The sequence below is a fragment of the Alexandromys fortis genome, unplaced genomic scaffold, assembly GCF_014885135.2.
Source record: "Alexandromys fortis isolate MF-2015 unplaced genomic scaffold, M_Fortis_MF-2015_v1.1 scaffold_86, whole genome shotgun sequence".
In the NCBI taxonomy this organism is placed as follows: domain Eukaryota; kingdom Metazoa; phylum Chordata; class Mammalia; order Rodentia; family Cricetidae; genus Alexandromys; species Alexandromys fortis.
In genome coordinates this window covers 4,200,368-4,211,096 of record NW_026067965.1, presented here as the reverse complement: position 1 = coordinate 4,211,096, position 10,729 = coordinate 4,200,368, and the positions used below count along the sequence as shown (strand labels likewise).

The 10,729-nt window shown below is 43.4% G+C and overlaps 1 protein-coding gene across 1 annotated transcript in view; it reads left to right on the top strand.

Annotated features, from left to right (window-relative positions):
- Positions 1–349: 349 nt before the first annotated feature.
- The window catches only part of Ticrr (TOPBP1 interacting checkpoint and replication regulator), a 35,837-nt gene continuing 25,457 nt past the window's right edge, over positions 350–10,729 (top strand). Inside the window, exons 1-4 of the mRNA XM_050154063.1 lie at positions 350–1,104; positions 5,073–5,352; positions 6,890–7,116; positions 8,556–8,790. Of these exons, the coding sequence (XP_050010020.1) occupies positions 442–1,104; positions 5,073–5,352; positions 6,890–7,116; positions 8,556–8,790 (1,405 nt within the window). The 5' untranslated portion in view covers positions 350–441. The remainder of the gene's footprint in view (positions 1,105–5,072; positions 5,353–6,889; positions 7,117–8,555; positions 8,791–10,729) is intronic.

Genomic DNA, 10,729 nt, shown 5'->3' with positions numbered 1-10,729 from the left:
ACCCAAGCCACGCCAAACCCCTGCCCGCACACCGCCCAGGCTCCGGGGTCCCAGGAAACAAGCCCCGCCTCCCACATGCACACGCCCCCGAAGTACCGCCTCTTTAAATTTTAAAACGAAGGCTCAGGCCAATGACGACTGAGTTTCTCCCCCGGAATTCATCGCCCCGCCCACAGTCACATCCTCCACCAATCAAGCGGAGCTTTTCTACACTCCTTCCAGTTAGGGTTAAAAATGGGAGTGCTTACGTAACTTACGTTCAGCTCGCAGCCAATAAGAAGCAAGCTTGGGAACCAGCTCCTCCAATAGCGGCAGCTGTCGCGGAGCGCGGGAGGCTTCGGAGCCTTAGAGAAGCAGGCAATGGCGCTGGTTCACTGAGCAGAGTGCCTTGCCTCGGGAAGGGCAACGCGCGTCCGGGGCTGAGCCCGGTGGCGGCCGAAGATGGCCTGCTGTCACAAAGTGCTGCTGCTGGTGGACACCGCGGGCGAAGCCGCTCGCTATGGCCCGGCCCGGCGCGCCGCCCTGCGCCTCCTCACTTACCTAAGCTGCCGCTTCGGCCTGGCCCGGGTCCACTGGGCCTTCAAATTCTTTGACTCCCAGGGGGCCCGGAGCCGACCCTCCCGCGTGTCTGACTTCCGCGAGCTGGGGAGCCGCTCCTGGGAAGACTTCGAGGAGGAGCTGGAGGCCAGGCTCGGGGATCGTGCTCCGGGCGCCCACCTGCCCGGCCCGACGCCCAGGGCCACCCACACGCACGGCGCCCTGATGGAGACGCTGCTAGACTATCAGTGGGATCGGCCGGAGATCACGTCTCCCACGAAGCCGATCCTGCGGAGCAGCGGCCGGAGACTGCTGGACGCCGACAGCGAGGCCCGGGAGGCCCAGGCCGCGCTCGGGGGCTTTGGGAACGCCGTCTTCCTCCTGGCGCCCTGTCCGCATTCGCAGAGGGAGCTGCTGCAGTTCGTGTCCGGGTGCGAGGCCCAGGCCCAATGCGTGCCGCTAACCCCCCGGCAGGTGATGGAGAAGGTGCTGCCCAAGAGGGTCCAGGAGGTCATGATCGCCCGAAATATAACCTTGTACTGGGTGGACACCACCGAGCGGTCCAAGGTGAGAGCAGTCTCGGATCCGGGACTCCCCGCCAGCTAGAACTTGGCAGGCTCTGTAGAGGGCCATAGACCCAAAATGAACGGTGCATCATGACCCCGCGTCCCTTCCGAAGAAACCCCTGCGGGTCCCAAAGAGGGACAGTTTTCTCCAACAAAATGAGTAGATTCTGGGTATTTACTAAGTACGAGTGTGAAAGAGCCTCAGTGCTTTGGTAGCTGTGTGCTTTCGCGTACTTAATTTTCCTGCACAGTACTTTGTTCCAGCATGTGGAAGTTTGGTTCGGCCAGGCCACAAATCTTTTTTCTTTTTTTGGTTTTTCCGAGACAGGGTTACTCTGTGTTGTCCTGGCTGTCCTGGAATTCACTCTGTGGTTCAGGCTGGCCACGAACTCGCAGAGATCCGCTGCCTCTGCCTCCCTAGTGCTGGGATTAAAGGCTTGCTTGCACCAACACCGCCCGGCTCAGGTCACAAATCTTGACTGCTTGTTTTGTCTTGTGCTGCCCTGTCTTCCTGCACCTCTAGCCCTCCCCCTTCTAAAGCTGTCTTAACTTTTGTTGTTGGCTTGGCGTGGTGGCCACCCAGCCCACACGTTTAATCCCAACACTCAGGAGGCAGAGAGAGGCAGGTGGATCTCTCTGAGTTCAAGGCTACATGGTGAGCTCCAGACAGCCTGGGCTATGTAGAGAGAGACTCTGTCTCCAAAACAAACAAACCAAAAACCTTTTGTGGTTGTGGCATGTAGAACTTTGTCTATTCTGTTCCAGCTGGACACGTCTGTCATTTTCCATCTGTTCTAAAATACCACTTCAATGATGATGGCCTATGGGAAGCCGAGGCAGGATTGTCACAGCTAGCCAGGGTGCATAGAAAGATTTTTATCTCAAAAAAAGCAAGCAAACAAAAATCTCAACCTTGACCTCCTGGTCTTTTTCATATGTATATATGTAAAATTATAAGGTGAAAATATAAAGTTTAATTTTTATTTCTGTTACATTATTTATTAAAGATATGAATTAACAAGCCGCTAAAATAGAGTTTATACTCCTTATTTTTTTTTTTTTTCTTCAAGACAGGGTTTCTCTGTAGCTTTGGAGCCTGTCCTGGAATTCATTCTGTAGACCAGGCTAGCCTTAATCTCACAGAGATCCGCCTGCCTCTGCCTCCTGAGTGCTGGGATTAAAGGTGTGCACCACCACCGCCCGGCCTAAAATAGAGTTTATTTTCTAGTGTGGAAGATGTGTTAAAAGATGAGCACATAAGTGATGATTTCAAAACTTGCTCCAAAGAAAAGGGCTGGGTGAGGCCAGGCAGGTGGTTACTGTGTTAGAGGTGTCCTTAGGGAAGAAGGCCTTTCCTAGCAGAATTGGACAGTGAATGAGGAAGATCGTGAAAGCTTGGGAAGAACATTCCCAGACTTAGAGAAGAGTGTGAGCTGGGAATGAACTTTGTACATTACAAATAGAAAGGCTAGGCCCTGGGGATCCATGAAGCACTGGGGAGAACAGAGAGTCGGGAAGGCGAAGTGCTGCTCCACCAGGCCTGGCTTGAGTCATGGGTTTTGTTCTGTTCAATGAGAAGATTTGGACAGTGATTTAACCAGGAGGAGAGCTTCCACTTCCTAGAATACACAGCTCTAAACCAGGAGCTGGTGAAATAGCAAGACTAGAGATGAGAAGTCAGCAATAATCATTCAGAATGTTAAGATTTAGGGGGAAAAAATGAGAGGTAAATATCATCAAGTACATTAAAAGAAATTCTCCAAGAATTAATCAAAATTGTTTGGCTTTATTTTACGTATGGGTGTTTTGTCTGCATGTATGTCTACAGGGGCCAGAAGATGGTGTCAGATTTCTTAGAACTGTAGTTATAGGTAGTTGCCAGCTGCCATGTGGGTGCCAAGAAGTGGACCTGGTTCTAGAAAAGCAGCCAGTACTCTTAACTGCTAAGCCATCCCTCTGGGTCTAATGAAAACATTTTGTTAAATCTGGGTATAGTGGATCTCTGAGTTCAAGGCCAGCCTGATCTATGTAGTGAGTTCCAGGACTCACTAGAGCTACACAGTGAGGCCCTGTCTTGGAAAAAAAAAAGCAAAAACAAAAAAAAATTATGTTAAGTGTTAAGATGACTAAAGTTAGGAACACTGATTGCTCTTCCAGAGGATTTGTATTCATTCCCAGTACCAACCTGGAGGCTTATAGCTTTTTGTTTTTGTTTTTTTCTGAGCTAAGGTATCTCTGAGTTGTCCTGGCCATCTTGAAACCAAGCTGGCCTTGAACTCACAGATATCTGCTTCCCCAGTGCTGGGATTAAAGGCAGGTGCTAGGATTAAAGGCACACACCATCACTGCCCTGCTTTTTAATGTGCATTGGTGTTTTACCTGCCTGTATGTCTATGTGAAGGTATTGAATCCTCTGGAACTGGAGTTAACAGACAGTTGTGGCTTCCACCTGGGTCCTGGGTCTCTCTGGATGAGCAGCCAGTGCTCTTAACCACTGAGCCATCTCCTTGCTCCCTGTTTACAACCTTTTGTAACTCCACCTCCAGGGGATCTGACATCCTCTTTTGGCCTCTGAAAGGCTCCAGGCAAGCAAGTGGTGTATACATTCAAGAAAAACACCTATATACGTATAATAATAAATTATAAATATATATCTATACACATATATACATACACATGATAAATTATATATATTTAACACATGTAAATGAAAAGTCAACATGCTCTATTAAAGCTTTGCCTTCATCTGCAAACAGCCCCACTCCACCTTTCCAAGCTGGTCTTGGCTGAAGCAGTTTCAACAGATTTGCTTCTATCCTTTTGGCAGAAAAAAAAGTCGTAACAGTGATATCTGAGCTAGTTTGCTTCCTTCCACATAGTGAACTGCATGTATGATAACAGATTAATTGATGAATTAATTGTTATTTGCTGTTACAACACTTATATGGTGTGCACAATTGAAAGAAAACTTTCAGAATATATTGTGTTTTTTGTTTTTAAAACTGAAACCGGTGTATAGCTCAGGTTGTCCTGGAATTCAGTCTTCCTGCTTTAGCCTCCCAAGTGCTGTGACATTTAGTTGACCTATCAAAGTCCATGGAAGTGTCATTTTTACAAACATGAAGGTGATTTCATTCTTGGACTGGTTGTGTTCTGTCTGCATTTATGTCTGAATTACTTGTGCTCTTGGTGCCCTTGCAGTTCAGAAAAAGGTGTCAGATCCCCTGGAATTGGAGTTACAGATAGTTTTAGGTACCATGTGGCTGCTGGGAATTGAATCTGGGTACTCTGGAAGAGCAGCCCAGGACTGAAGAGTATTTGCTGCTCTCCCAAGAGGACCTGAGTTTGGTTCCCAGCACCCATGTTGGGCGGTTCATAACTGTATGTAGTGTTAGCTGGCCTTTGAGGACACCCACATACACTGCATATACTTATACAGATATATGCATATAAATAAAACATGAAAAGCACTAAAAAGAGGACTACTTTTAAAAAAATGAATCTTTTCTTTCTGTGTAGTTTATATTCATTTGTGTTTCATGTGTGTAGGAGGGCAGTAGGCAATTTTGGGTGGTGTTGCTCAAGTGGAACTCAACCAAGTAGGTTAGCCAGCCAGTGTGCCCTAAAGATAAACACTCTATTTCTGGGTGCTAGGATTAAAAGCGTGTGTCACTGTGTTTGGCTTTTTAACCTGGGTTCTGGGGTTTGAATTCAAGTCCTTACACCTATAAGGCAAGCTCTTTATTGATAGTCATCTCCCCAGTACTCTGTTTTCTTGAAGGAATGTTATGTGGTAATTATGACTGTGTAGTAATAGATGCTAGCCGTTATTTGTACTTGGTTCAACAGACACATTAATTGTATAATTTGACCCTTTAATGTTGGTATCAACTTTTCCCCAATTTCCTCTAGTTTATTCATAAATGCTTAATTTACACTAACCTAAGCTCTTTGTCATGTTCATTTTAGTTGTGGGCCTCCCCAGACCACGTTGGGTACTGGACAGTTTGTGAACTGCTCCACCATGGAGGAGGCACCATCTTGCCATCCGAAACCTGGAGCCTGGGTTTTACTAAAGTCAGGGAAACGGTACTGCAGAGTGGTGGCAAGCTGTCACATGAACCTCACCTCTCCCCGTGGATCTCAGCTCTGCCAATAGATGCCACTGTAAACTGCTTACTCTATAATTCTCCTGAGTATGAAGCCTCCTTTCCCCAGACTGCAGGGACATTGTTTCTCCCTGTTAAAGGTAAGCAAATAGCTTTTTAAAAGAATCTTATTTTTTTCCCTCAAGGCATACTTCCAGTTTCTTTAGCATTTCCTGTAGCCAGTACTCAATTTCACTGAAAGAATTTTTAAAATCCATAAGCAAAATAGACACCACAGGAAGACTGAATTGTAGTACGACTGCCAGTGCACGTGTGGAAGAAACACGTTCTTTCACAAGCTTTCCAGCCCTTCCAAAAAAGAAGGGTAATATTGTTCAGATACCCAAGCACACTGCCTTGTAGAAGAAACTGATAAATTAGAGATCATATAAAAAGAGGATGATTACAGAAGAAATAAGTTACAAAATCCTCAAACAGTTCTTGTTACCAGGAAAAACCAACAACCTCACAAAATTTTTCCCATATGATTTACTACGTGGTGAAGCTCATTCTGAATATATCTGCATTCACAGGGAAATACTGCATTAGAGATGGGTAGTTTAAACTATGTTGTAATTATGTGCAGCTTAAGGACTTTTAGTTTTTTTTTTCTTGGTGTTTTTTTGTTTGTTTGATTTTGAGGTAAGATCTCAAGCTGGTTTCAGACTTGCTAGCCTTGAACTGCTTGCTGGTCATACTGCCTCCACCTCCTAAATGGTGAGATTCTAGGTGTATGATTCAAGAGTTGGCCAGTTTAAAGAATTTTTAAGAGTATTTTGGAGGCTGGAGAGAACACCTGCTTGGTTCCTAGCACCCACATGGTGGCTCACAACCATCTGTAACTCCAGTTTCAGGAGTTGCAACATCCTCTTCTGACCTGAGGACACTAGGCACATGTATGTACATATACATACACATATATAAAAAAATTTAAAGAGTACATTTGTTTAAGCAATTTACCATTCAGCCTTTAGAATTATGAAGATAATATATAATACAGTTTTGGTTTTTTTTGTTTTTTTTTTTTGGTTTTTTCGAGACAGGGTTTCTCTGTGGTTTTGGAGCCTGTCCTGGAACTAGCTCTTGTAGACCAGGCTGGTCTCGAACTCACAGAGATCCGCCTGCCTCTGCCTCCCAAGTGCTGGGATTAAAGGCATGCGCCACCACCGCCCGGCTATAAGATTTTTTTTTCTATCTGGTACCTTGATATTGAACCTAGAGCCTACGTACTAGGCAATTATCTATCACTGAACCATATTCTGATCTTACCAAAGTAGGGTTTTTTTTTTCTTCCAGTTCTGTTTTTGAGTCTTCTTTGAGACAGGACCTCAGTATGTAGCCCAGGCTGCCTAGGCCACTCTGTATCTTCCCCCTCAGGCACCTGGATGCTAGGATTATGGACATTTACCACCACACTAGTCAGGCAGTCTTATTTTTTGTGATTGAGAAGTTCTGGTACTATACCCATTGTGTATCTCCTCTGATAGCTTGTAGACCACAGACTGAGGGTTGAAGTGTGAATTGAGTGACATTACCCACTGTCTCAACTGGAAATCTGAGTCTTTTCATTCTTGCTATGAAATCTCTTTTAGAAACTATTCCATACATTAAAATTTTAATATTCTTTATTTCTACCAGGAAAAGAAATTCAAGAAACATGGGCAATCTCCCTAGAGCCCTTAGCCATGCATCAGAGACATTTCCAGAAGCCAATCCAAATATTTCTAATAGGCTCAGTGGCCCAGTGGTCTCTCTCAATGAGTAGCGAGTTAGGCACGGACAACTGGATGCTACAAAGTCCCGGGGCTCAAAGGCTGTTGTTTCAGGAGCTGGTAAGCAGGTTGACTGCTGAAGAATTCCATCTGGTAGGTGTCCTCCACACATCAGGGATTCTTGTCAATAGCACACTGGTGAGGTGAGACAAGCTTGTTCACAAAATGCCAAGGATCGCCTACCTGATACACTCTTACTGAAATTGGTGGTGTTTTTCAAATAATATTGTTTATACTGAAGCATAGCAAAAATGATGATTATTAGTGAAGAAACCATTTGTGAAGTTGCATACATTATGAATCCAGTTAAGTTAAAGAACCTGAATTTACATAGGGAAAAGGTAGTTGACCCAATGAGTGTTGAATGAGAATGAGATGATGGGTGGTTTCTCACTATTTATTAAATATTCTGTAATATACTTTGATTTTAATCTATTTAAGAAAAAGCTGTATAATGTAAAAATAAATATAATAACTTAAGAATAGGTACTCAAACTTAGAACTGTCTTCTGAAAGGAACACAAATATATCCAACTTTGACTTTAAAATGGTGGCTTCTTTTGTTCCTTTTGCTTTGGTTTTTTTAAGAGTCTCACTTTGTAGCCCTTGCTGGCCTGGAACTCAACTTTGTAAACCAGACTGGCCTTGAAGTCAGAGATCTGCCTGCCCCTGACCCTCCAGTGCTAGGATAAATGTTGTGTAGCACCACACCCAACTATGATGCCTATTTTGAAATTACTCTCAAATTCCTTATTTTTCTTTGCCTTTGTAATCTCAGGGAAATATCTTCATTCTGGATCCTGTGGTAAAAGATTCTAGAGGAAGATTCTAGATCTGTGGGAACTGTCCTAAGAGTTGCATACTCCAGTGGAAAGAACACTTTATTGTGTTATTACTAATGTGATACAAAACTTGGTTATACTAGGTAGACAAGCTTGGGGAGTCAGGCGTCTGGATTAGTTCTCAGCTCTACTGCTCAGATGTTGTGTTGGCTAAATCCTTCAGTGATTGTATTGCCTCACAGTGAAGTACTTTGTTCTGAAGTCAGGTGTACCTAGTAACATTTTCTTAAACCAACAGGTGATCTTGAACAAGGAGCTTTTTCCTAAGCTTCAATCTATCCTATAAAGTGGAAGTGATAATCATTTTAAATTAAGTGGTTGTAAGATTTGGCAAACGTGTAACGCATGTATATATAGCTGTGCTTGCTTTGGTTGCCATATTCTAGACTTGAAGAAAGTGGGCCAGGAGTTCTTTATTCTATTTCCCAATTGAATAAATCTTGTTTTCCTGCTTCTCACTACTAAAATAAAGCAAATACAATTGGAAGGATGCAGAGACAATAAGCACATAGTAAATATTACTGGCACTGTAAACTTTTTCTTATAGGTTGAGATTTAGGGACTGTATAATTAGTAACTGTAAGTTCTCTTCTGCCACTGTTAGCCAACTATTGTTCTGTCTCCTAGTAGGCTACATTCTTTTAGGCATATTGACAATAATAGTCTCAACTAATTAGCATTTCTTTGCAGGTTGCCAGTGTGGATCCTGGTGAAGGCTGGCCCCCCATCACAGGAATTATTTCCCCATTCTCTGCCAATGCGATGATTCTCACAGTGTTCCAAGCCAAAGAAGCTGAATTTCAAAGACATTTTCTCCAGACAGCTGCGGCTGAAGGCCCCCAGGAAAAGGCATCCCTTTTCTCAGATGTTATAGATAGTGTACTGAATCAGGTTCATAATTTATCTGAAGATCCTGTTTCTTCTGGTAAGTTTTCCCACCGGTAATTAGCCTGGCATGAGGTGGTTTGCAGTCTCTTCCAGCCCTTTCCATCATGCGTGTGGCGGAACCCTAGGATGTTGTAAGACAGATAAAAAGCAAGCCCTATTATAAGCTATAGGCAGTTTAAGTTTCTCGTTTTAGAAATTCCGAAGGCCTTCAGCTGAAGTCTCTATAGAACACTTTGAAAGTCGTCATAAGATGAAGCCTGGCTTTTTTTTTTTTTTAGTTTTTCGAGACAGGGTTTCTCTAGCTTTGGTGCCCGTCCCGGAACTAGCTCTTCTAGACCAGGCTGGCCTCGAACTCACAGAGATCCGCCTGCCTCTGCCTCCCGAGTGCTGGGATTAAAGGTGCGCCACCACAGCCCGGCCCCTGGCTTTTTTTTTTGAAGCTTGACTCTTACTATATAGTTTATGACTATACATGTAGATGGATAGGACATAAAAGTAGAAGGAGATTAAAAAAAGCAGGAGGGACATGAGTAATAACAATGTACAAAAAGACAAAATATTTTTTTTTTAAAAAAAAAGACAAAATATTCTATTTTTCTCTCATGTGGGCCCTGTCTTTCTGTATACATACATATATATGTGACATGGAAGCTGGAGAGCTGTTTGAAGGTGGGAAGGGGAACAGCAGAATTGGGACAGGTTAGGAAGGGGTGATAAATATGAACAGGGTTCAATGATGCATGATAAAAGTCCCAATGAAAAAAATTTAAATGAATGAAAATGCAGTGAAACCTATATTTTATACACTGAAAAATTAATTTTAAAGCTTGGGGTGGAGAAGGCTGCATGAGGGCTGGAGAGATGACTCAGTGCTTAAGAGCCTGGAGACCTGCGTTCAATTCCCAGCTCCCACATACGGCTCACAACCATCTGTAATGAGATCATGGGTGCCTTCACAGCTGTCACAGGCACTTCACAAAGTGGTGCACAGACAAATAAAATTACAAAAAGAACTGTGAGGACTGTGGAGATGGCTCAGAGGGACTAAGAATGCTTGCTGCCCAGCCTGAGAATCTAAGTTTGATCTCTGGAACCCATGTATAGAAAGAAAGAACCAGCTCTACAAAGTTGTCTCCTAATCTCCATGTGTATATTGTTACACACACACACGGTAATATAATTAACAGACAGCTTTTGTAAACGGTGCACTATATTCATAAGTAAACTGCTGAGTGCATGTTTTTCATTCCATAAATAAGAGGTAAAGGTGCTGCTGTGGAAAGGAGTGAAAGGAAAGATTGGGATTGGTGTTCTAGAGATATGGCCTAGTGGCAAGGAAAAGAATGTGGCTTGAAGGCAAGAGTGTGGGCTGGAAGAGGGCAGTGGATAGTACTGTGTTCTCCTATTGTGTTTATGTTAACTCACTCTAAATTCAATTGTTGCTTTTTAGGTAGGATGATGTATTAGCATATTTGAAATAATACATATTAACCAAAGCAATGGATTATTTTGTATCTGTGTCGTTGTCTTATTTGTCAAGTGTGTGTAGGCTATTTGTAAAGTCTTTAGAAACGGGTCAGAAAGCTATTTTAGAATACTGTAAAACAGCATTCTGAGTATTTTGCCAGAGTGTTCTAGCATGGCTCAGTGGAGTGCGTAAGTTGGTGTGATGCCTTACTGTCCAGGCTCCCCACCATTCTCTGTCCTGATAAGATCCTATTCATGAGGTCCTACTGAAGCTTGGTCTGGTGCTCCAAACACCTCCTAGCAGGCCTGTTCTAAGGGAACCTACTCTTCTATAACTCTGCGTTGCATCTTACTGTCTCAGAATTACCAACTTGATGCAATATGGTGGTTCTGGTCTGTGGTTTTAGACAGCTTTTATGTTAGTACATTATTTATTCTTGTACTAAAAGGAAGTAAATTTCTTAGTATAGAAAAATAGCACAATTTTAAAATGCATTTAGAGGAATATT